This window comes from Plectropomus leopardus, chromosome 17, assembly GCF_008729295.1.
Source record: "Plectropomus leopardus isolate mb chromosome 17, YSFRI_Pleo_2.0, whole genome shotgun sequence".
Lineage (NCBI taxonomy): Eukaryota > Metazoa > Chordata > Actinopteri > Perciformes > Serranidae > Plectropomus > Plectropomus leopardus.
Window position 1 is genome coordinate 1,862,471 of NC_056479.1, and position 25,905 is coordinate 1,888,375.

At 39.6% G+C, this 25,905-nt stretch overlaps 1 protein-coding gene across 1 annotated transcript; it reads right to left on the bottom strand.

Annotated features, from left to right (window-relative positions):
• Positions 1-215: 215 nt before the first annotated feature.
• Positions 216-24,766, bottom strand: ppl (periplakin). The gene is made up of 22 exons (XM_042504479.1): positions 24,497-24,766; positions 17,918-18,017; positions 16,242-16,396; positions 15,112-15,232; positions 14,172-14,294; positions 13,187-13,228; positions 11,549-11,710; positions 11,305-11,412; positions 9,753-9,848; positions 9,519-9,641; positions 9,285-9,431; positions 8,486-8,637; positions 8,277-8,383; positions 6,774-6,931; positions 6,466-6,644; positions 5,607-5,745; positions 4,989-5,182; positions 4,693-4,843; positions 4,494-4,577; positions 4,274-4,390; positions 3,817-3,909; positions 216-3,725 (listed from the first exon to the last, which is right to left on the bottom strand). The coding sequence occupies exons 1-22, from the start codon at positions 24,544-24,546 to the stop codon at positions 1,056-1,058; spliced, it is 5,271 nt and encodes a 1,756-aa protein (XP_042360413.1). The 5' UTR covers positions 24,547-24,766; the 3' UTR covers positions 216-1,055.
• Positions 24,767-25,905: the final 1,139 nt, after the last annotated feature.

Consider the following 25,905-nt stretch of genomic DNA (forward strand, 5'->3'; position numbering starts at 1 on the left):
CTACAGTAGCTTTATAGTTGCAGGGTTATCAGAATGTCTTAGAGCTGTTCTTATTTTATAATTGTGTATTATTTAGATATTCAGTTCTTCGTGGCCTATTGGACAGCCATTATTAAATAAAGATAGCACACGGCATTCAATAATAATTTTTCTCAGTAATACCATGAAAATCTCCACGTTTCACCATAATAAAATTACACACAAAAACTCCACAGTTTTTCCAGTCTGATTTGACTTTTATTGAAGCTTACAGAGGACACATCAGTTAAACCTGGGGCACCCAGGTAAACCTGGGGATACCCCAAAAATAAAGGAAACATTTAGTACCCATCTTAATGTCAATGGCAGTATCAAATAATAATATGCAAAAATATGTTCTCTTGCCTAGAACCCAGAGTGTATGAGAGTATCGCTTAGCTGAGCAAACTCTTTCTATCACACAAAATGTTATGCAGTTGGCTGTAGTAATAGTAATATCAATCCATATATATTAATGTCAGTACCACAAAATTGTATATGCATAAGCAAATAAATACATAGTGCATTTAGAAATCATGCATAAAGTAATGCCAAGTCACCACAGTTTTAAAGTCAGAATAGAAGTACAATAAAACAAGAAGATTGTTAAATGAGCCGCGTAACACATTCAGAGCTGGAAGGTGGGCGTTATGCTTCTGTGACAACAACGACGTTCCACCACCTTGGGTCAGAATGGCGTTATCAGTGTTAACCGCCATATGAGCACAATGAAGAGTAAATCAATTAGCTAGCCAATGCAATACACACACAGGGACTCAAATGCACTTAAGTGTATGCACGGCTGGACCCGCTACCAAAACAAAGAACAGAGATGCTCATATAACACACACAAGGAAAGTTGACTTCATTCTCTGCTCAGGATGTCATGACTCCACTATATCTTTACATAGCAGATAGTTGTTTGCTGCTATATTGATGGTCTGAATATTGTACACAGCATCTTTAAATAAGAGATGAAACAGAGAAAATCATGTAAAAACAAAAAGAAAATGCAATTTCTTTTAGCAGGTGTGCATTTACTTGTTCTTGCCTGACACCAGTACACCAAACTCTTGGATGGAAATTTCTTTGTTTATGTACTGCTGAAGCTGGCGATTTGTGATGTGGCCAAGACGCAATGCTTCATCGATGGAGAACTTTTTCCCTGATTTTCTGTCATGAAGAACTGAGGATTCTCCCCTGGGGCCCTTGACTGTGATCTCCTCCCAGTCGCACTCTTGACTCTGCAGGTTGACGAACATCTTCCAATCAATCAGCCCTAGTTTGTAGGCCTCCTCTGGTCGCATCTCTTTGCCTGTGTCCGGGTCGATGATCACAATAGACCTTTTGAGATGGCTCTCCCTCTGTTCCTTCTTCTGTCTAACTGCCACCAGATTCTTTTGAAGCTTCTCGATCTCCTCATCCTTCTGGAGGGTGATGGCTCTAAGCTCTGCTAGTTCCTTCTGTAGTGAATCAAGCCTCAGCTCAAGGTTCCTTCCATCCTCCCTTGGTGCTGACTCTGTTATAAGCCGAGTCTCAGTGCTGGTGATCTCAATCTCAGACTTAAGCTTGCGGATCTCATTCAGCAGCCTTTGGTTTTCTTGTTGCAGGCGGCCACTTTCATCACGGATGTAGTCCAGTTCTTTATAAGATTTGGTGTTTGAGAACTCCATCTCAGAGAGCCTAGAAGTAAGGGTGGCCAAGTCCTGGTCAAGTTCTCTCCTTCTCCTTTTCTCCTCTTCCAGAGTCCTCCTTAGGTTCTCAATCTCAATCTCGGCCTCTGGGTCTCTTTCAACTTGGACTTTTTCAGTGCGGACAACTCTTTCCTTCACATCCATCTTCTCGAGGGTGATCTGCTGCTGGATGAGGGCATTCAACTCTTTCTCGAGCAGAGTGCGTTTGTGCTTTTCTTCTTCAAGCTGAAGTCTGATAATGGAGTGTTCCTTCTCCTGTTGGGGATCCTGCTGCAGGACTACCTTATGTTTGACAGTGACTTTCTCACGGTTCTCCTTGTCGCGGAGCTCTAGCTCAGTAAGTCTGAGCCGAAGCCTTTGGATTTCCACTTCTGCTTCACGCCTTATCCTGCGTTCACGCTCCAGTTCTTCCAGTTGTAGATCCAGGTCAGCCATTTGTCTCTGCAGTTGGTAGAGCTCTGCTTTTAGGCTCTCCTTTTGTTTCTGCTCATTGCTGATGTTTTGTGAAAAGGTGTCACACTCTGATCTGAGGATTGGATCTTCCTCCATCTTGACCACTTCTTGCTGAACAATCTTCTCGAGGACCTGAGACAGTTCCACTTTTCTCAGTCTGATCTTCTCTTCTTGGGCTGACCGTTCTCTCTCAAGGTCCAGGCGTTTCTTCTGTTCATCAGCCAGTTTCCTTTTGAGAGTCTCAATTTCCTCTTTAGTCTTTGGGTCTTCCCTGTACTGCAGCACTTCATTAACCACCTCTTTAGTTTGCACTTGGGGTTTGGTGTCTTGCCATCTTCTAATTTCCTCACGAAGTTGGCGGATTTCCATCTCAGATTTCTCAGTCTGGTGGGTTTTATCTACAATATCATTGCGGAGTCTCTCCAGTTCTCTTTCAGTCTGTGGATCTGTCTTATATTTGATGACTTCTTTGATGATCTCCTTGACCTCCACTTGAGGTCCTCTGTTCTTCAGCATGGTGTGCTCATCCTGTAGAGATCTAAGCTGGAGCTCTGCATCTTTACAGCGCCTCTGTTGCTCTACAAGTTCAAGACGGAGATTGGCCACCTCGTTCTCGGCCTTGGGGTCAGGGCGGACAATCTCCCGCATCTTCTCCTGAATAACAACTTTGGACTTTTCCTCCTCTGTACTGGTAATTTTCCTCTGGAGGTCAATCTTTTCTCGCTGTGATGTTCTCCGTTTGGTCTTCTCTTCTTCATACTGCCTTCTGAGGGTGTCTACCTCTCTTTCAAATTCGAGATCTTTCTCTACTTTCAGCACCTCTTTGATGGAAATCTTCTCTTCAGCCATTGCTTTCTCCTTCTCCATCCTTACAAGCTTCTCCTTAAGAAATTGCAGTTCATCCTCCAGCTGTTTCCTGCCATCCATCTCCTTCTGCTTCCTGTTCAAGAGCAAACGGTACTGCATTTCAAGTTGGGGATCATTCTGGACTTTGATCACCTCCTCTTCAGTGATCACTTCCTGCTCCCTGCCCTTCTCCTCAGCCAGGAGTGTTACCTGCTTTTGTATCTGAATCAGCTCATTGTCTTTCATTATCTTCTGCCTTCTTAGCTCATCCAGTTCATCCCTAAGCCTGCGCATCTCCTCCTCTTGAACAGGATCTTTTTGTATACGCAGGACCTCCTTGACCACATATTCCTGTGCCCCTTCTCTGGATTCTGTCTCAAGGCCACGCAGTCTCAACCTCAGTATCTCAAGGTCATTCTCCAGGACACTGGTAGTGCGGCGCTCCTCTGAGAGTTTCTGCTGGACCTTATGGATTTCCTCATCCAGCTGGGGGTCAGCAACCTTTTTGATTTTCTCTTTTTTGACAATTGTGTCCTGGGGCCTCTGTCCTTCAAGGACATAGATTTCAGTTTGAATAGTCTCAATTTCTCTCTCTAGCTGTTCCCTCCTGTGGATCTCATCTTGCAGCTGCTTTCTGACTCTCCAAGGCTCTTCTCCTTGGCTAGCATTTACTGACTGGACCATTGTAGACTTGATCATAGGGATGTCAGGTTGCTATGGGGGGTGGTTATTATAGTTGTTAGATTCTTCTTCTTATTATTATTCAAATTATTATTATTATCATTATTATTACAAAATATTTCACCTGGTTGAGAAGATTTTGGGCGTATTCCAGATTCTGAAGCCTTGCCGAGTTCACAGCATTCACCTCAGTAAACTTGGCCTCAATAGCAGATTCCTGTAAACATTGACATAACATAACATACAGTAAATCCTTCAGTTACCTCAGTGGTTCACAACCTTTTTGGCTCATGACCCTTTAAACATTTAATTTTGTCTCAGTTAAGTAGTTTTTGGAATTGTGAAGTGGGGAAAACTGTCGAAAAAAAAAAGCAAAGCAAAGCAGATTAAAGGAGAGCTTGAAAAATTAAAAGAACTTGTGAAACAGAATACTTTTACCCCCTTGAAATTATGGAAGTGCAATACAAAATGTAAAGTAAGTATCTATTTATCTATCTATCTATCTATCTATCTGCTTACTCATTTCACTGCATTCACCTAAAGAAGATATACTGATATTCAGTGTGACTATGGTGCCTCACCTCTGCTCTGACTCTCAGTGAAGGTGATTCAATTCTGTTCCTCTTGTATGTCTGAGGTACAAGTCCATCATCAAGTTCAAGGATGGCTCTAAACCTCTCACATTCATTCTCGTAGTCCTACAAAGAAGAATTGGTAAACCAATGGTCAACCTTTATCTTATTGTATTTCTACAAAATAAATGTAGTAACATGGTGATTAAATCAATGTAGAAAATCCTACTTTGACGGCTGCTTGGTAAAGCTGAGCATTTTTGGACACATTGTTCAAGTCGGACTCCTTTCTGGCAATGTCAGAGAGCAAGTTCTGTAGAAAATAAAGAAGTTGTTATATGTATTTTTCTATGATGCCACTGGGAGAGTATCTCTGTACAGCAGTCAGTATGCATATTGTGAATCACCCTGTTGCTCATCACTCTCACCTTTTGATTCTTCAGCTTGGTCTCAATTTGTCTTGCGTCATCAGTTTCATTGGGCTCGTAGTTTGGGACACGAGCCAACCACTTGTTCAGATTGTCATAACCATTGTTGTAATTTACGAGCGACATCTTGGCTCTTTGCAAGCATTGGGCTCTGCAACACAAAGCAGAAGAGCTCATTATACAGATCTCATGCATTACGTTGTGTGTTTTTGTGATGTGGTATTCAGTGTTTCTTCCAGTAATTATTGATACACAGATCTTCATGAACTTCCCCTCCTTTTCACCAGGCCTCTCACCTGGCATCAGTCTGCTTGGTGAGGTTGTTATAACGCTTGTTGAGCTTCTGGACATCTGCCTTTTGCCTCTCAATGTCAGGACAGTGCTCATGGAATTTGGTCGCCATGTTGTCACAGCTGTTTTGGGCCAAACGCAGATTCTGCTCAGTCTCAGCAATAAGTGACCTCTTGGACCTCAGTTCTGATGCAGTATCCTACCAGAGAAGCAAAGCATACTGTTTCATTTTACACAGTAATGTGTAGCTAGAATAATTGGATAATTTAAAAAAATACTTTTTTTCTCCTCTTATTTTCAAGAATTTTCTTGTACATTTACTAATTTGTAGATCTGATTCTTTGAATATTCTTCCTTCCTTTCCTTTTGTTGGCACATTGCTTATATTTCTTGGCCTCTTGCTGCCCACAGATCAATGTAACACCATAAAATCATGTGCAGCACTGTGTATTGGGTCCTGCTTGTTCATGGTTTTCCTCGTGTGCGTGCACAGAATACAAACAAAATGGGGACTACAGTAGTAATCAGTAGCACTACTTGGGATTGAAAACTCTGTGGTGTAACTTTCAGTCTGAGTGAGATATGATTAAAGCATGTGGCTGAGAATAAAATAGCCATCTTACTGCAAGTTCCCGCTGTGCCTTCTCAAGTGAGGACAGGTCAGCAGGAGCAACCTCCTCCCTGGCCAGCTTGTTCTCATGGCTGGCAAGAAGAGTCTTTCCATTTTGAAGGGAAGTCTCCAGCTGGTTTGAATTCTTCAGTCTAAAACAAAGGCAAGTGCAGATATTAGGTGAGTAGAAAAGCATGCAATTCAACTAAAATGTAATTTTTAATTACAAACTGAACCCATTGAACCCTTTTAAATCAGATATAAAAATATAACATGTAACTTTTCCACATTAAAATGTATAAAATTGAGAAGACCAATGTTATATATTGTTACGTTGTATCCTTACATTTTTTTCAGACATTTCCAACATTGTTCAAACCAGAGAAATCTGTCATTTTAAGAAATGACATGTCACCAAGTATTCCTTTAAGCTATCACAGAAACAAGCTGAACAAATGGCTCCAGCCCCTGATGTGCCAAAAATGAAAAAAAGGCCAACATTTTTTACAAAAAAAAACACCCACTTTTTTTTCACAAATCAGTAAAAATGATTAATGAAAAAAAAATCAATACAAATTTGCGGTAAAATAAAAACAAAACCTTTGAAGTCACATGCCCTCCCATAAGCAAAAAACAACAACAAAAAAACATAAGTCCCTCCCCAGGCTTAAAAAATGATTTGACACAGACCTCTGCAGATAACTAGTGACTGACTATGCTGATGGCATTGCTCTGTCTTTTGTTACCGTTTTGATTGAGAGACCCCTTGAAGCAGAAAATTACATATTGCACCCTTAAAAGCAATTCAGAAATAAACAACTGGAGGAATACTGCTCTCATCATTACTACTACAAAAAGATAAAGTCCCATACTTCTCCTGAGAGCACTGAAGAAGCTGCTCGATCTTGTTGTACTTCTTTTCGGCTTCATCCACCTTGCTGTGAAGCTGAGAAGAGCTGGCACTGTTTGGATTGGAGACCAAGAAGTTTCTTGCTTCCTGCACTTTGGCGGACTTCTCTGGTTCAATCTTACTGACAGCAGCAGCGATGTCCTGGAGGGAAATATCACACTTGGTGAGATGTAAATACTCTCTCCAAGCTTATCAAGCTAAATTGAGAGATGTAGCCAGTTTATGAAATAGCATTTGGAACCAACAACAGAATGCAGTGGGGGTCATTACCCTCATATCCTGCAGGCGGTCAGCGCTGTCCTGCATTGGCCTGTTCTCCTCCAGTGGCGGGCGCACACCAGCATAAATGGCTTTCTCCTGTTTGCCCAGGTCACTGGTGACCTTGTCCAGACCAGCCATCAGCTGGCGACACTGCTGCTCCTGCTTGTCTGAGGTCACACATCACACACAGCATGATGAGCTTCATTATTTGGCTTCGACCATTTTCGTCAGCAGTACAAAGTGACAGCTCTGGGGTGAAATGTTTTTCTGACACCACACATTGTACTTAACAAAGTAAGATCTGGGGACACAATGACATCCCTGCAGCCCACTCTGGCCCACCAAGAAACCTGTGGTAAAACTAAAAGCGATCACACCTGCAGTGCCAATAAGAATCCCAGAGAATTCCAGCGTTTTTTCTTCCAAATAAATTGGAATAATCTGCTTTGTTTCCAACCTTTCTGATCATCTGACAGCTTGTGTTTCTTATCCTATCAGACCTGTTTTTACTGATGTCACAGTGTTTCCAGATCTCAGCAGTTAACTTAGCAGGTAAAATACATAGCTCATACGCATGGTTTTAACAATACATTTCCATGACTTTTCCATGACTTGGCTGCAAATTTTCAAGACCATACATTCTGTGAATCAACCATCAATACTACTTATCAGTCCTTGGCAAAGAGACTTGGCTTGAGAACCGGAGAGTTGTGGGATCAAATGTCTGTGCAACGTTGCTTTAATAAAATGGCTTTTTTTGTGTAACTTTGTTGTTTTTCTGTACAGAATCATTCTCTGACCACTTTTGGAGGTGTGTCACGTTCAACACGACCTCTTTGGGGCCATTTACTTGTCAACTGTTCTTGCATGAAACATTAAACTTTTGTTGTGGTTTGGCCTTTCTTTCACATCTTTTGAAAACGCCACCCTTTGTGTTGTTGTGTAAACTGGCAATGCGCGGATCCTGGGAAAACAGTGACATCATGGTGCACTTTGCGCAGGTGCGTGGTCTTCTTCTATGGTGTGTCATTACAAAGTTACACCGTCAACTTCTGGCCTCGCATTCATACTACAGTGTTTTTAGTTGTTTTTGCAGATCCATGTACACAAGTAATGTATGAATGCAGATACAGGATTGGTTAACAGCCAAGTTTAGAAATTGTTTGCTTGGTTACTGTTTCCCCTTTTGCACCCAAAAGAAGACCACAGTGTTGAAACTAGTCAGTGTTTTTATGAAAATAGCTATGTTTTGAATAAATGCTTTTCAATCTAATTTAACTGCATTTATCCCCGCTCAACACAGAAGTGCTTGAAGTTTGTTTTTTCCTTCCATGTGGTGACCTTTTTTAATTAAGAGCACCTATGTTTTTTGTTGAGTTGCATATGACAAAGACAGTCCTCTAGCAAACCACCACCTCATTTTTTACAATAGATAACCTAAGTTGCTTGAATGTGAAGACGTGATGGGTTTCCTAAAAGCTGCCACGCAGCAGGAGTGGATGTGTCCTGTACCTGTGCCCGCAGTCCCACTCTCCTTCTTCAGCTCGCTGAAGCGTTTCTGCAGAGCTGCTTTGCTGTTTGCAGTCTTCTGCTTGAGGGCTTTTTGTTGGCTGGCCAGGCTACAAGTACACAATATCAAAAACTGTATTATCTGCACTGGAATAAAATATTATAGAGATTCTAATGCAGTGAAAGTTGTTTTGGTACGTGTTTACACTCACTTGTCAGAGATGGCCACTGCCTCAGGGTCGGTGGGGGGGAACACGAAGCAGACCGCCGGGGCAGTGATTTGACGCCCAGATGCATCCTTCACGTCCCATTTGGTACCATTGTTCCGGATCAGAGTGTACCTCTCCCCACGCACAATCTGCCCCTGTACACATCCAAAAATTACAACCTGTCATCAACCTGACCCATCTAAAACAATCACATTCACGGCACAAAAACACACAGCTTACATCAAAACTTAGTTAACAAATAAATTAATTGTAATATGAATATCCAGATAATACCCAAACTTGAATTTTTTAAATAGCACTTTTGCTCATTTTGTTGTGGGCTCTAGATAGCTATGATGCGTTATCAGGAGTCTGGCCAGTCAGAGCTCTTGCTGCTCTTTTCAGGACTCTGACTTGGTTTTAATTTCTTTTTGGCTACAAATGATTTGGTAGAACATTACATAAGGAAATGGAAAAGCAGATCTAGAAGTCTTTTAAATATAAATGTTGTAATTCAAAACCTCAATTACAAATAAGTTCATTTTAAATGAAATACTCTAACACAGGGTGTCAGATATAACAAAGTGTTCAATATATATATATACACACTTCACTTGCTGATCTAGTGAAATCTCAAAGGATCAAGGATGCAGGTTTGACTGGTACTGGGTGTTTTCGGTGGATCCCTTAAAGGTAGCCCTACTTAAAGGTTTTTGGTTTCTCACATTTAAAGTGAAATGCTATGTAGTTGCAGCTATCCTCCAAAATGATTAGTATTAGCTTTCAGCAACACACTACTTACATCATCTGTGTCAAACTCGCACAGAGCCTCAACAGGCATCAGCTTCGAGGGGGTTTCTCGGCGGTAGGGCAGAGGAGAAACCTGCAGGCTGCGCTTCTGAAGAGCCTTGACCCGTTCATCAAAGTGGTCCATGGCCTTGGCTTGGTCCTACACACACACACACACACAGGGTAGCATATTTTCCAGTGTTGTAGAAGGAGTCAGTGGCACTGCCAGATGCAGAGAAATACTCACATCCAACTCCTCGATGAGACTCTCCATCTGATACACATCTTTGAACTCTGGGTTGTACTTCTGGCTGAGCTCTGTATCCAGCCGCTTCAGCAGGTCCTGAGTGTCACGGGCTTCCTTGTGGTACTAGAGACACAGATATGCAGACACTGATGAGCTTTACCTGTTTAAATCTGTACAAGTGTGTTTGAAATATGTACATTTCTGTGGAATGCTCATCTTTCCATTGTGTCTAACCTTGTGGTACTCAGCCATGTGTTTGAGGTGGTTTTCCTCACAGATGAGCAGGTTCAGGTACTCCTTCCAGTCAGCATGGACTGCCTCCATATGAGCCTGTCAAACAACAATGTGAGTGTGAGCAATTCATTAGTAAAAATAAAGTAATGTCATTTTCTATTCAAAGCACATTTTAAAATGTACCCACAAGGGACAATTCTGGGATTCAAGCCAGCATAGGCGGTTGCACCTGGAACACTCACTCACGCACTGCATGTGTGAGCAGTGCGTGACGGCAGCCTCGCCGAACTGCTTCACCTATCACACACGCGGTGTTCACACTGGCAGCTTTGTTGCTGCAATGCTGCTGCAGAGCTGCCTGCTGCTATCAGTACTGTATTTCCACATTTATAAGCACATGTTCCACTCATTTATGAAATCGTGCACCTCCTGTATTGTCAACAAGTCCTACAAATGTTTCATGATTAAATTCCTTGAGTCAACAGCGTAAGGGATTCTGTCAACAGAAACCCTGTCAGAGGACTTTTATTTTGAAACAAAAACAGGAAAGCTTGAATAAAACAGATATGTTTGTATTTCCTCATCTCTGTGACAGATAAAGACATTGAAACTGCAGTAAATATAATTATCAAAACACAATTTGACTGGCTATTTCTGCTGACAACCGTGCACAGCACGAAGGAAAAAACGCGCCTGAGCAGCACTGCTAACACAGGCAGTGTGGCTGCTCTAACCTGTTAATGCAGGCGCTGGCAAAAAAAAAAAAAAAAAGGTTCCACAACATTCACACGCTGCTAATTCCCGCACTTTGTTCCAGGTATTAGAAGTTAAAAGCTGCAAAGTATAAAGACTTTTGACAGTTCACAACACCTGCATTTAAGATAACTGACAGATTTTATGATGATCAGACAGACGCTCATTCATCTCCATCCAAATCTCAGATGGGCCAGGCTCTTCTCTGGCAACATTGTCACCCCCTATTGGTAAACTGCAGAAACATTTTGGGGACATGCTTCAACAGCTTAATTAAAAAACTTTATCAAGTTTGGTGGTCTTTAAAAAAAAACAGTCTTTGATTATTGGCCAATCAAATTAATGTTTTTTTGTTTGTTTGTTTTCTTTTTAGATAAAAGAGTGTGGATTACCTTTTTTCCAGATCATGACATAAGTGGAAGGCCTTAAATATTGTCCACAGCTGAAGGAAACTGAATCTAACCACCAAATTAATTTGCCTCTTAAAACTGATCAGAGTCAAACATGGCAATGAGTGACGAATCACAACTTTAGACTGGGATTCGTTTGAGATGGCATACCAGCCAATCACTGACAAAAGGTGGTCACTTGGCCACCAGCTGAGCAGTGAAATAAAAAAATGTGTCTCTATGATAGATTAGTCAAAAAAGAAATCATGTATATGGAGAAAAGAAGAGGCACTTGAATGAATCCTTGGGGAACTCCAACACGGTCAATATTGTTCCAGAAGCCCAAGTATCAAGGTAAGAGAGTTAAATCTAGCAACTCTTATGAACTGAGTTAAAGGATGAGTCTGTACCTCAATAACATTTTTCCCTGGATGCTCAGCAGCAATCAGCTTCTCTCCGTCGTCATTCAGCTTGGTGATGGTGGCCTCCTTGGACTCCAGACATTTACCAATAAAGTTCTGTTGGGGCAAGACAGATGTGGTGAAAAAACTGGGGGCCATATTTTTTTATTTGTTAGTGCCCATCCTTGCACTGATGCTCATTTTATATATGCAGCTTATTTTGATGTGTGGTGTGTGTCCATCCCTTAGCTACCTCATACTGCTTCTGGCGAGTTTTGTACTCCAGGTTAGTATCACTCCAGTCGTAGTTGACCCTCTCCTCGGCCTGCTGGTCCATCCAGTACAGCTCATTGGTGCAGTGCTGCATGTAGTCCCGCAGGCTCACCAGGTTGCGCTGACGAGCGCTTGAACTGGCCTAACCAAAGGAAGCAAAAGCTTAGAGCAACATTTTCAAACATGATGATTTAGAATACTTGAAATCTATAGCACTAAACTTACAAAATTAATTTAAAGTAAACCTTAGATATTTAAATAATAAAAGGAGGTCCTAATCTGCTGAAGTTTTATGGAATCTAATTTAATTTAAGTTAATTTAATAAATTTAACCCTTTAAACCTGGATTTACATCATTTGCTTGTGCTGTGAAACCTGAGCAAACAAACTGGTTTGATTTCTTTTGGAAAAATGGAGAAAACAAGCATGAGCAACTTGATAAGAAATGTCCCAGAAATTATAGGAAATTATTAAAAGGTGTCCAGAAAATGACCTGAGGACAAGAAGGGGGTTCAGAAAAATTATATATTTTTAATTGTTACTATTATATATTTAAAGTTTACAGGAAAAAAATGTACACGTGCATTTTTTTCAATTTTCAGCACTTTTTGGGTAATTTACTTGATTGTTTTTGTTTTTTATTTTTCTCTTTTTTTGGCTTAATTGTGTTTAAATGTTTTTGAAGGATAGTAAACCCATTTGCACAGGTTTTAATGCATTTAGGTGATATTACAAATTTAATACAGCTCTTAAGTGTAGACTTTTTATGTTATTATATCATCTTTTTAATTATTCTAAGGTGGCATATGTTCTGCTACAGCAGTGTTAACAACATAAAAGTGGATAACATGTTATATGCACAAAAGATTATATGCACAAAAATCTTGAATTATTGCATTTTATTTTGAAAAACTGGCAGCAGCTACAGACTAGCAAACTATGTTATTCTTATTTTAAACAAATCCAGTAAAATACTCAGCTGAAAGCCCACTGGCTCCTTCTGAGGAAGTAAATCTTTAAAAACAGCACACAAATATGTAGTTTGGTCAAATAGCTGGTCACTGTAGTATTTAGTAAACACTACACAAATAGGAGAAAGTAGTACATTTGTTGGGGACTATTTTCGGCTGCGCATTGATCTACATTTGGTGCTCCTGTGAACATTTGTCAGAGCAGGATGGTACATGTGAGATCGAATGTATGCACTCGTGGAAATGATTCATACACATATACACATATTCATACTTGTTGGTACAACACATTCATGGTTGCTTTTGCTCTGCACATGGGATTTGATGAGGAGGAAAAATAGGGAAAACAAACAGGTTTTAGTGTTTTGAACAGATGTAATGAAGGTTTTATTTGAATGTAAAAACTGGCTGGCAAGTAAAGACACATTAGGTGTGTACTCAGTATGATACAGTAAACTTGCAGGTAAGTGTTTTTTGCTTTTTTGTTTTTTGCAGATAAAACCAGGGTGCTGATGAGACTGTGATCGGCTCGACGAATAAGAGCAGCTTACAGTCAAAGCTTATGCTGATCAGAATGACACACAAGGAGGAAACAAAGCACACACCCATGGGCTCAGAGAGTGAATGTGTGTGTGGGTGTTATTTACCAGTAGCTTTTTGTGCTTTTCCTGGAGGCTATTGACGTATTCCTGAAGAAACAGAGGAAACAGGAACAGTGAGAACAAGTTTACAAGATGAACAAGATAAGGGTCATGTGAGTAATTTACAAACAGAGAACTTCTACATATTGCACAATACTTTTAAAAGTTCTGTTAAATGTTAAAGGAATACTTCTCCCTTCCCAAATGACCTTTTGCTAATTTTCTTCTCATTCTGTGTTACATTGTATTTGTGAAGAAAACTAATTTTTTCTTGCACGCCTGCATGGTAAACAAATAATCCAAAAACTCTGAAAGTTCTTGATTAATTGAAGTCAAAGGCAACCCAATCCAAACTAAACCTTCAAAACACTGAAGTCACACAATAACAGAAACAAAATACTGATCAAGTCGGTGTTCGATCAGTAACTCCTGTGTGTTTTGTCAAGGGTCTGGCTTTGAAGAGAGCATAAACAAGATTCACCCATAGTGCAGTTACCTGTTGGTTGGAGCAGTCTGTTTGAGACTTAGATTACACTGCACATGTATAAAAGTTTGTTGACGGGTGTTTTGATATTGTTTTGCTGTTGTAAAACGCAGTCGCCTACAAATTCAATTCTTTATAAATTTTCTCAAGTTTTGGATTCTTTGTTCACTGTGAATGTATGCAAGAAAACAGTTTTTTTTCTTTCAAGAATTTAATGTTACATGGGGTGAGTAATTTATATAAAAGTGTTTGGGAGTAAGTAATCCTTTAATTAAAATACTGCAAGCTTTTAGTCATCTTAAGCAACTGTGCAATTTTCAATATAAACAATGAAAAAAAAAAACTAGCAATAGTTTCAGTGGTTCAGTGTTTGTTTCATAATGTCCAGTTCAACCAATATTTTGAATTAACTAACATAGTTACATAATTATAACAGCTCATGAAACCCAGTCGAGTTTTGGTCACTATGAATGATTGAAAGAAATCCTGCAGGTTTCCTGCTTGTACCTTGTCTCCACTGCAGAGCAAAGGAGCCAGAGCCTCCACCTCGCTCTGGAAGATGTTGTGTTCCTCCACCTCGCTCTCCACAGATGGTAGGTCCTGGCCAAAGCCCTTGTTTTTTAGGTTGTCCTGGGCAGGGACACATAACAACACACTTGAGTCCACTGCACCACATGTTAACAGTTGTGACTAAACTTTGTCTGAGTACTACTGAAATAAACTGTGTCTATAATATTCTTGAAAGCCACAGAGTATACTTAGAGAGTATTATAAAATAAATTGTTTGAAAACAAATCAATGAGCTAAACAAAATATTTCATTAAAGCATTGCACTTGTTTCAAAGTGTTACATGCTTTTTAAACTTTGAAAGAATCCTGGTAATAAAACCAAGGGACAGTTACACATACAGAAGAAGCAACTTTGTTATCTTATAATTTAGTCAGCACTCCAAAATACATATTTGACATCACTTTGACATCTGATTTCACAAATTGCTGATAAGTAGTGGCATTGACTTTGGACTGGATCTGGTTCTTCTAAATTACTTTGGACTTAAGCTCTTCTTGACTATTGTACAAGTTTGTGGATGTATAAGAGAGTGTGTGCATCAAGTTAGCAAAAATCTTTTACATTAAAGGAGCGGTGTGTAGGATTTGGTCCCATTCAGTGGTGACATTGCTGCCCTTGGCCACTTAGTCATTATATCCACCTTACTGATGAATATTTATCACAAATATCATTGTATAAATATTTTGTGAAAGCACTGACCCTACATTATCATTGCAATATCAATATTGAGGTATCTTTGTCAAAAATATTATGATACCTGATTTTCTCCACATTGCCCAACCCTACGGTCGATATAAGCCAGCTTCATTAATTCATGGAAATTTCAGAGAGGTTCACATCAGGTCCACAGAGGCAGCCTGTGTAAGTGCTTCCTACCAGTTTCTCATCCATCATGGTGCCCCAGTTGATGCTGGGCTTCCCCTCTGTGCGGGTCAGGTGGTAGATTCGGTCGTGGTCCTCCTTCAGCTTCATCACTTTCTCACGCAGCTGCTTCATGCTGAACACACATGCATTAATTGAATTCATTAAATTTAGTATGACAACTGTTGATGAAAGGATGAGAGCAGTCTGAATCACACTGTATTGTTACTTATCCTGCAGAAAATCAGAACAAAAAAGAAGAATAGAGTAGAATACTATCTCCACTGCACAGTGAACAAAACAAATCTGCACCAGCCACAGAATTACACCTGAAAGATTTTTTTTTTTAAAATCAGTAATAAATCATTGTTGGCAGGATAATTGACAATACAGTAATTCAGTCTGCTCTACTCCTTTCAAACCCTCTGCTGTGTCTGCATTAATGGGGGTTTCTGGATAATCTTATTCACATGTAAGTACAAAGAAGCTTCTTGATGACAGTCTTCCTGAATAGGTAACTAAAGCAATTACACACAATCAATTAATCACATTTAAACAGTCTGTAACTTAATCAGAAGAGAAAGAGGGCACCAATACAAAAAGAGAACAACTAGAACCATAAAGCAAAACATTTTTTTAAACAACACAGCCTCTGTAAGTACAAATATTTATAATATTTCTAGCTAAACTTGTACTCTGATGAAAGAACCAGGAGCTCTTGATGGCAGCTAAAAAACAATCAGAAAAATGGCAAATTGGAAGCAATCAAAAATAACAAGTATATGATAATACTAACAGAGTGGTGACACTGGTGATGCAATGATGGAAATATTGTTGTGAAAATGTACACTATACCAAATGAATCAAGACAACAGATAAACATGGAGGAAGTTATGAATTTGCATATAGCAGGAAACAGGTCAATTAGGGCTTGTCTCATATTGAATAATCTTGCTCAAAATAACATCCTGCTTCTCTCTGCCACTCAGTTATATATCTGGGAGTTCATCAGACAGTGTCTACTGTGAGTTATGTGCATCTTGCTGACACTGCCATACATGCCTCTTGTGGATATTGTAGTTTAAATCATTTCATAATGTGACATAGAAGAATTGGAAAAAGCCCAGGAGCTGAGCACTACTTACTCTTTTTCTATCATCGCAGTCTGCGGATGCTGGAGGCGCTTGGCCTCAACAGCGTCCTCGTCCAGGCTGTTGAGCATCTCCAGAGAGTTGAGAAGTCTCTTGTTGGTGTCATCCTGATACAGTGGCTGCTTCCCCTCATTGATCTTACTCACATCCTGCGAAGCAATGTAAGAACATCAGTCACGTGCAGTCAGACAAACACATCTGCTCACTATTTAAACACAAACAGCAGCAGAATACACGCAAAATGAAGCAAGTGGTCGAGTTCTTCCCTTCTTTTCAGTTACTTAAGAGAGGTGATTTTTATTAGGTTACGACCGATTATCGGCCTGGCTGATTATTGGGGACAATATTTGGCATTTTGCAGATTATTTGTATCAGCATTTTATTTTGATGACAGCCAATAAAATAAATCAATTAAAAGGTGCAAAGAAAGTGTCAGCATAAGGGGAACTTTTACTTTGTGAAATCTCAGGGAACTATTTTTATTTATTCATTTTTTAATTTAAATTTTCACTTGACTTTATATTAAAAAAAAGTTGCTGGGAACTTGCTGTTTATGTTGTTGAACATTTCAGTTTGGTTTTCATATTTGAGAGTTTGTTATATTCCAAATTCTAAAATTCAACAGAAATATTTTCATTTTTATTGTAAATGCATATTGGTTGCAATATTGGTTATTGGTTAACTACTAATAATTGGTAACGGTATTGGCCCTGAAAAACCAATGTTGGTCAACCCTTATAATTTATGATGAGGGGTAACATTGTGCCTCATGTGGGATTCATCACTGAGCACACCTGGTCAGCGCAGATTGGGTTGGTTGAGAGCGTTTCGTGCATCTGGAGTCAACTTCTCTTATATTTTCTATTTCAAGAAAGTTAAGAGAAAATATAAGAGAAATATAAGAGAACGTTGCTGCATGAGGTCCAGTGTTTGTGCAGGTACGTGAGAGCCATTTGAATTGTGTTTTGTTTTTTTTTATAGTCAGTGAAACAAACAGAAGACAAATCCTCTAAATCTGATTGGAATTTGGCCTGGTGGGAGTGGGTCTGGCTTTGTGGCAATAATATGGAGCTCTTAGACTGTAACTATCCAGCAGGAGAAGGAAGAGAAGGAGCGAATGAACACACTGGACTTTAACCACATTCTTTGGAAATGTCAACAAAGATTTTGCTGAAATTCAGACACACACCTCTCCCTTAGATATTACTCCGCTGGCCACACACACTACCTGATGGTTAGGTGCAGTCTTTTATGGTGGGTGGGGCTGGCTAGTCACTGTACACTGTATTTGTGTGTATCCCTATATAAGTATTTATTTGCTGTAGTTTAGATATAATCTAATATAATGTTAGCATCCTCTCTAAAAACACTAACTTTTTTACAGATTCAGAGCAGAAAATATTAAATGATGCAATGAAGTGCACTTAAAATCATTATTTTACCTTTAATAATATGCAGGATTTGCAGTTAAGGCCTAGCTTTAATGTTAGCTGACACTATTTCAGTGGGTTTTCCGTTCATAAAAGGTAATGATTGCTTACAATAGTCTTGTTCAGCACTTGGTTGTACTAAAAGAACCTCTACAGAGTCAGATGTTTGTATAGTATGTATGCATTGGTAGTATTAAAAGATCTCAGAGGCCTTTGGGAAACGCGGCCATCAGACTGTACCTTGTTGAGGTTCTGCTCGACGTCATAGCAGTTCTTCTCCACTTTATCAGCATTCTTCTGCAGCTTGTCGATCAGAGCGCCCAGTTCTGTGGCCGGAGCCCTGCAAGACAAACAGAGAGGTGAATGGGGATGCTGTATGCTATATCCACTGTTTCAAAACTTTATTTTCATAATCAGAAATATCAAGACTGTAACTTTTAATGCCGCAATGTGTCAGAACATCAATTGCTTTTTTTTATAATGTCAATGGAATATCAAAATGTCTGAGGTTTTTATTAAATTCATGCACCATCTGAGTGGGAGTGCGTATGAATGGTTAATGAGTAGCAGGATGCACCATGTACAGTAACCTCTATACAAGTACAGTCCATTACCAGGGTAGTTAGAAATTCTGAAGGTATGTTTTTCAGTACTGTCATGCACCTTTCTTTCTATTAAACTCATTGTATGTAAAGCACAGCAGGCACCATCAGAGCTCAGTGTCTGGTCTCTACTGGTGGAACAGGCACCCCACACTCATACAGTCAAATACCATATACAAAGCTTTAGGAAGGTATGGAATATTACATACTGCCTAAGCCTGTTGGCTAGAATAAAGCTATCAAAATCTCATCCTTCTTTATCAGACTTGACCGTGGTTTTGTTTTGTTTTTCAACAGCGCTTCTTGTCAGCTCCTCATGTTTTGCCTGCATTGACTTTTGCTTTCACCGCTTAGAACAAATTAAACTTGTCTGTTGTCAAGACAACATGCCCTCTATAACCCCGTGTCTGTACTCTGCTTAAGATCTTCTGTAAGGGAAGATGCTCCACCACTCCAGCAGAACAGAGTGAGCTACGCTCTTTCTAGTTATTCGCATCACATAAATTTTAGTGTTTGCATTCACTCAAACGTATTATATCAAATCAGTATTTTAAGCTTATACACCTAATATCTTTGAACCAGAACCTTTTTAGTATTCGGATCAAGTAACTTGTGGAAGATCCGGTGTGTCAGATGAAGAAGGTGACAGCTGTTACTGCAGTGAGTCAGCTACATATTTAATCTACATTTATGTAAATATGAGTAACAGATTAGACTCAGTATAAGCAGATACCTGATGTTAAAGGACACTGATGGGGATTGAGGAAAAAAACTTAATCCCTAATATTCACTGCTAATTTCAGGTCTGAACATTAGTTTGAAAGATGTTGGATGGACAAACCAAATTAACATACTGTACATTACAACTCTTAGACTTTGCTGCTGGTGTGCTAAAATGCCTTTACTGATCTGAAAGTGTCTAAATAATGAGAGCCATTTAAAAAAAACCACACACAGTACATGGTTTGGATTTGGTAAAAATGACTTAAGGCACCCTGGGTGTGAAATACACTGTGATATGTGCTGTACATCCATAATAAACAAGCACACACCCACACAGCTCTGCGCTAGCTCTACAGCTCTGTATGACTTAGTGTGAAATAATCGGACTGTCTCTATTCAACATTTATTTCCTCTGGGATCCTCATACCAACAACATGACTCACAACACACACCAGTGCCAGAGTTGGATCTGATTCACTGGACGAAAATCAAAATAACAATATCAAAATAACAATCAAAATAAAAATATACATTATAGGCTACATTTCACATAGGCAGGGGTGCAACTACTAATTCTGGGCCCTATGAATAAGGAGGCACTGTGGCCCCCTGCCTTTGCCCTCTTCATCCATGTCTCACAAACTATTTATTTATTTTTTTTAAAAAAGTCCATTTTTTTATGTTTCTTTCTTTCTTTCTTTAAGTATGAATTTAAGGCACTTGTAATTCACTTGAGTCTATTCTTTCTTTCACCACTTTATTTCCTTTACATTTCAGAGTGAAATATTGTACTTTTTACTTCACTTTAAAAAAATTATAAAATATGATGTTTTGTTATAAACTAAGCTACACATCAGATTATATAAGTAAGGCTGACACTAAGAGTTGATGAACCAATTAGCCAAACGACAGAAAATTAATTGGCATATAATTTTGATAACATTTAAGCTTTTTTCTGATTAAGTTTGAATTATTTTTAGGTTTGGGTTTTTTTTCTGATATGGGTTACTTTTACTTTTAATACTTTAAGTACATGTTCCTGATTATACTTAAATACTTTTATTTAAGTAATATTTTCCATGTGGAACTATTGGTATTCTAGTGTTTAGTGGTTTTAGCACTTTTACTAAAGCAAAGGATCTGGAGACTTCCTTCACCACTGCAGCCGTGTTTATAACACACATGACATAATTTCTTAAAGTAAAGGAAACTAGACCAGCAGGTTTTTGTCTCACTGTGACAATCAGCACGCACTGTACTGTGTGTTAGACAGCATGCAGGAAGCGTGGACTCATAGTGCTCACACAGAGCACTGGAACCATCTGTCTGTTCCATCACTGTCACCACTGTCTTTGTGTCTTCCTCTCACTGGCAACTTTAAGAGCAGTTTGGCACTAAAGCCCAGCTGATTTCACCAGCGGCATTTATGTCCACTACAGAGTAACAAGAAGTTGCAAGTCAGAAATACCAAAGATATGCTCAAGGGCATTTAGAAACAGTGTCCATTTCTCTGTTTGTCCACCAGGGAGCACTAATACGTTCATTTTGTGACTGTCAAATGGTCTGCTCAGCACACCTGTGTCAATGTTTTAACAAACATTATGTGTTGAGATATGAGAATCAGCAACATGTGGTTTTCAGACTTTATTTGTGGAGTCTATTTGGAAGTTCTTTTCTTGTGCTTCTTTAAGACACCTTTAATAAGCATTTAAATATTTGAACCTTGAGCTAAACGGTGTGATTTCTTGCTAATTTTTGGGTCACTGCTCCTTTCACTGCTCATTGCCTCCTTCCCATGTTTTTGAAAGATTTGATGTCAATTTGCTCAGGTTTAAAGGGTAAGTCAATAACTATCTAAAACTTTCATGCATAACTTTTTATTTATTTAAATAAATTCTTCAAGAAATCTGCATTTTTTTTTTTTTCTCCTGGCTGATGTATTGACATGATACACACGTCTGTGTTTGTTTGTCTGGCACAGAGGAAAATGTGTTCATGTCTGTCAATTCAAACCCACCATCCATCTCCTCACGCACATCCACACCCACTCACAGTTTGTACACAAGTTACATAACGCCTCCTGAATGCACACACGCTGACATTAAAAATACACGTCACAGCCTCTGCTGGTTTTGGAATTAAATAATATCAGAACAAGTTTGAACTGGTATATGGTGTCGAGTTGTGCAGAAGCAGCTCGCAGTTTGTGTGCCAAGACCCATCCAAATGAAAACCACCCCTAAGGGGGTTTTCTGTCTCATTAGAACACCGCCTCATAATCGCAAACATGTACAGTTCTCTTTTCCTAAATAACACGGATTTGGATTGCTTCTACATGAGTCAGTGCATGAAGACAAAAGACCATCAGTTAATTGTTGAATGCATAAACACAGTTATTCCCTCACGTGTTTAAATGATTAAAAGCTCTGGTTTGTGTGTAGGAAAATTCATGTTTTCAAATCTCTGTTCTAAGATTCAAACCAGATGGAAACTAACCCTGCCTTTGTCTTTTATACATTTATTACATAACTAGGAACTGTTTTCTTGTTTCCCAGGATATCACTTTTTAATCATAGTTTAAGCATCTGAAAACAATGCTGCATAAATTCTACCGGCTCTATTTTGTATTCTGTGCTCCAAACATGTTGTCAGTAGTTCCAGGGAGGCTCACTGGCTCTGAACCAATGTTTGGAGTGTGGTTATATTGGTTCTGGGAAGGAACTGGCATCGGAGCGTTAGCTTGAGAAACACAACTCAGATGTGTCCACGGGGAGAAGGTGAAATTAAAACCAGAGAGCACTAAGTCATAGTGGGTGTGGAGGCCTGCCGCTGTCAGGCAGAGTCACAACAAAACACGAGTCCTGCTCTGTCTCAGCCGCCTGCTCTCCATTCATATGCTACAAGTCTACATACATGGATGGACACTTTGTCCTTGCATTGTTTCATGTGTCTTTATAGTCATTTTGCATTTCTTCGTGGTCATTTTGGGTCCCTTTGTGGTCATTTTACCCTTCAGTGGTCACTTTATGTCCCTTTGACATTGTTAAATGTCTGTTTGTTGTTGTTTTGTGTCTTTGATGTCATTTACTGTGTCTTTGAGGTTGTTTTAAGTCTGTTTGTGGTTGTTTTGTGTGTTGTCATTGTTTTGCTTCTCTACGCTACCACTTTTGTGGTTGTTTTGTGTCTCTTTGTGGCTGTTTAGCATCTTTTTTCAGGTAATTTTTTGTGTCTCTGGGTTCTTTTGCACCTAGTTGTGGTTATTTTGCATCTCTTTGGTGTCATTTTACTTGTCTGAGTTTTTTTATGTCTGTTTGTGACTGTTTATTGTGTCTCTGTTGTTGTTTTGATGCTCTGCAAGGTTATTTTATGGATCTTTGAGATTGTTTTATGACTTTTGTGGTTGTGTTTCTTTATCATTGTTTTTCTTTCCTTTCTGGGGTCATCTTACATTTCTTCGATGTTGTTTTCCGTCTGCTTATGGTTGTTTTACCTTTCAGTATATTTATGTGTGTTTGAGGTTGTTTTGCATCTGCTTGTGGCTGTTTTGTGTCTCTTCGATGTCATTTTACATGTCTTTAAGGTTGGTTTATGTATGTTTGTGCTTGTTTTGTGTGTCTTTGTGGCTGTTTTGCTGCTCTTTTATGTCATTTTACGTGTCTTTGAGGTTGGTTTACATCTTTTGGGGTTTGTTTTGTGTGTGAGCCCCTCTGACTGATTGGGCCCCTGACCAAGTGCCATCCTTGTCCATAAAAGTAAGAGTAATATATACCAAAACATACAATGCCTCCTTACTGCTCTCTGTTATACTTCCTCTTACCCATCTTTCAATGACAAGAAACTTTGAAACAAGCCTAAACTAGCATTTCACCTTATTATTGTTTAGATGCAAAGGTAGGCACTAATCCCCATCTTAGAGACTCTGGTGATCTAACCATCTTTGGATCTTGTGCTTCGACTTGAAGCCGTCATTAGCCTGGCTCACACTGACAGCTTGCTACATATCAGAGAACAAAGCTTTCTTTCTTTTTTCTTTTTAAACGCGCACCAACTGAAAACAAAATAAGAAGAACAGCTTGAGGAGAATGAAGAGGTTATCAGTGGTGATTAAAATGAAGTCTTATCTTTACCATGGCATCCTGATTGTCTCATTACCTGATGAGTAGGAACCAATAACAGCTACAAAAAATTAAATCAGTGGTTTGACTTCTTTATCTAAACGATTGAAATGAATGAGATACCAGTGCATAGCACAGTTCAAAGACTGGGAGTCCTTTGGCAGACGATACAACATTCCTGTCCTCTTGGTGGCGGCTGTGTAGGGGGTGGAACACACCTACACACCTTACACTAGAGAATTACTATTCGAAAAAGAGATTAGTAGATCTTTTGGTACCTGACACCAGAGGTTGTTATTTTTGAGGCCCCTGAACCCCCCCCCCACACACACACACACACCTGCTGAGTGACAGGAAGCATTATACTCTACTGTCTTTAAAGGCATTCCTCATTCTAGGTAGCTAGTTGAAAGTCTGACGCCCACAGATAATGATATAATAAACCACCCTCAACCTTGATATATACAATACATCATTTTCACGATGGAAAACCATATTGATTTTACCTTTACCTCACAAACCCAGCTGAAAAAACACCATGTGATAGGGAATGGGCTTGGTGCAGCTATATGGTGGGAGAGGCTGCAAGCCATTCCTCAAACATTGTCTTTCTAAGGAGGACAGCTGAAGACTTATCAAACCAGTTACTACAACTTTACTGCACAGCCTATCAACCACACCCTTACTTGAGAGGTAAAGCACAAATTATGCAACCTAATCTACAATCTCGCATTTTTATCTCGAGGACACCAGTTCATTTTATCCATATTACATCCCGATTATTCACTGAGGGGAGTAAATCTATCCAGAGAGTACAGTTTTACTTGGCAGTGAACCTTTTAACAGTCTGTATGAAGCAAGTTAGTTCACGACGGGAGAACGCCCCGTTCTCTTGTTGCATGTACAGTATATGCACCATACTACGTTAAAAATATATACCAAGTACAACTGACAACTGACAAATGAGATCTAAACCATGATTTATACCAAAACTTGACGTGTTTTGTGAATAAACACGTGCTGTTTAATTCGGCCAGCATGTAATCCACCTGTTATTACTTTTTTTTTTTTTTTTTTACATTTAAACCATACTTATTTCAGCCTTTGAGTACTTTTCAAACTATTATTTAGCCAGCAGGGAGTATTTTTGGTAGAGTAATAAAAGAGATACTCATAATGTTACTTTCACAATGAAGACAGACGGAAGGATACGGTGAAGTTAGTAGGTAGGAAGGTACTTTGGTGACTTCACGGCACAGCAAGGTCACTTTAAATGGGACGATTTTTCTATGACATTTGGTAGATTTACATGCAATAAACACAACAAACTGCTCCGTAGCTCTCAAAACAGCAACACTGTGTTGAAGTGAAACACTTACGTAGATTTTGGTTCCGTTATCGGGGTGGATCGGGACTTTTTCTTCAACATGTTGACAGGTCACCTGTCAGCGGCTTCCAAAGACTAAACAATCCCCGCGGGACAGGTGAAGCTCAGCTGTGTGCGCGAGTCCTCCGCTCGTTCCTCTGCTCCCGGTGCGTTTGTGTCGTGTGTCACAGTGTGTGCACACAGCTTTCTCAATGTCAGAGCTTCCACTTCCACACACACCGACTGTAGCAGCGATACTGCACTTCTCTGTTGGAACATTCACTTGTCGTTTTCACACCCAGCCTGTGTACCTGTCAGCCAGCAGAGGACAGGTGGGGCCACAGAGACAAGCCCCGCCCCTCTGATGACCTCCCAGGTATTCACTGCCAAACACACACACACACACACACGCACAGGTTTATATGCAAATATACAGTCATAAAATAACCACCGCGTCTGAGAAATGTAAACTATATACAATATAACAGGCTATGTCCTGAAAAGAAAAGCTGTTATTCACTAAATGTTATTAAAGTACAGGTTATTGTACATTATTATGGCTAAAAAAAACCAAAAAAAACAAAAAAACAAATGCAAATACAAAAATATGTAGAATAGGGTGTGACAACAAGTGTGTTGAAGAAAAACCAAGTGTGTGACTGAACAGTCAGTGCGTCATAGGATAGACTTACTGTTTCATAGTGGGAAAATAGTAAGCTATGGCCTGATGGCATGTATTATTTAATTTAGTTTTAGTTATTTAACTATGAAATTCGTTCTAGTCCTAAATATGGTGGCCTGGGTGTGTGTATGTGTGTGTGTGTGTGTCCGTGTGCATGCATGCGTGCGTGCGTGCCTGAGTGAGTTGCTCTGTAGCTGGGGGGTGTGTCAACACAGACTACACTGGCTGAACCAGTCAGACTCGACAATGTCCTCCTAACTATATGAATGTTGTCTGTGTGTGTGTGTGTGAGGGGGGGCACTACATCTCTCTCTAAGATTTCAAGGTAAACTATTGCCTAACTAAACTAGAAAGAAAGGGGGATCAAACTAAAATTAACATCATAGACTAGATGTCCTGGCTAATGTGCACTATGACCTAACACCTAACACTCAGTACGTTTACATGAGGTGACAAAAAGTTGAATTGCTGTGTTAGTCCAACTAAAACTGGACTTTTATAATACATGGAAACATGTTAGCCCGACTGAAATCGGACTATTTCACAAAGTTGGACTAACACATCTAGATAATGCAGTTGGGGGTCAATTTACTCTTCCATGTATTGCCTCAGCTGGACCTGAACTGGCCCATGCACATGCTCCATAGTCCCTGTGCTGGACTTCGACCTGGAAGTCCAATTTCTCGAAGTCTAACAGCATAAATTTGTAGAAGAAAGCCAGGAAAAACAAAGAAGAAGGG

Coding starts and splice junctions, on each gene's coding strand:
- ppl (XM_042504479.1), bottom strand. CDS start 24,546: ATGTTGAAGAAAAAGTCCCGATCCACCCCGATAACGGAACCAAAATCT. Junction 9,642..9,752: donor ACATGGCTGAGTACCACAAG/GTTAGACACAAT, acceptor CTGTGTCTCTAG/TACCACAAGGAAGCCCGTGA. Junction 5,183..5,606: donor AGGCACAGCGGGAACTTGCA/GTAAGATGGCTA, acceptor CTTCTCTGGTAG/GATACTGCATCAGAACTGAG.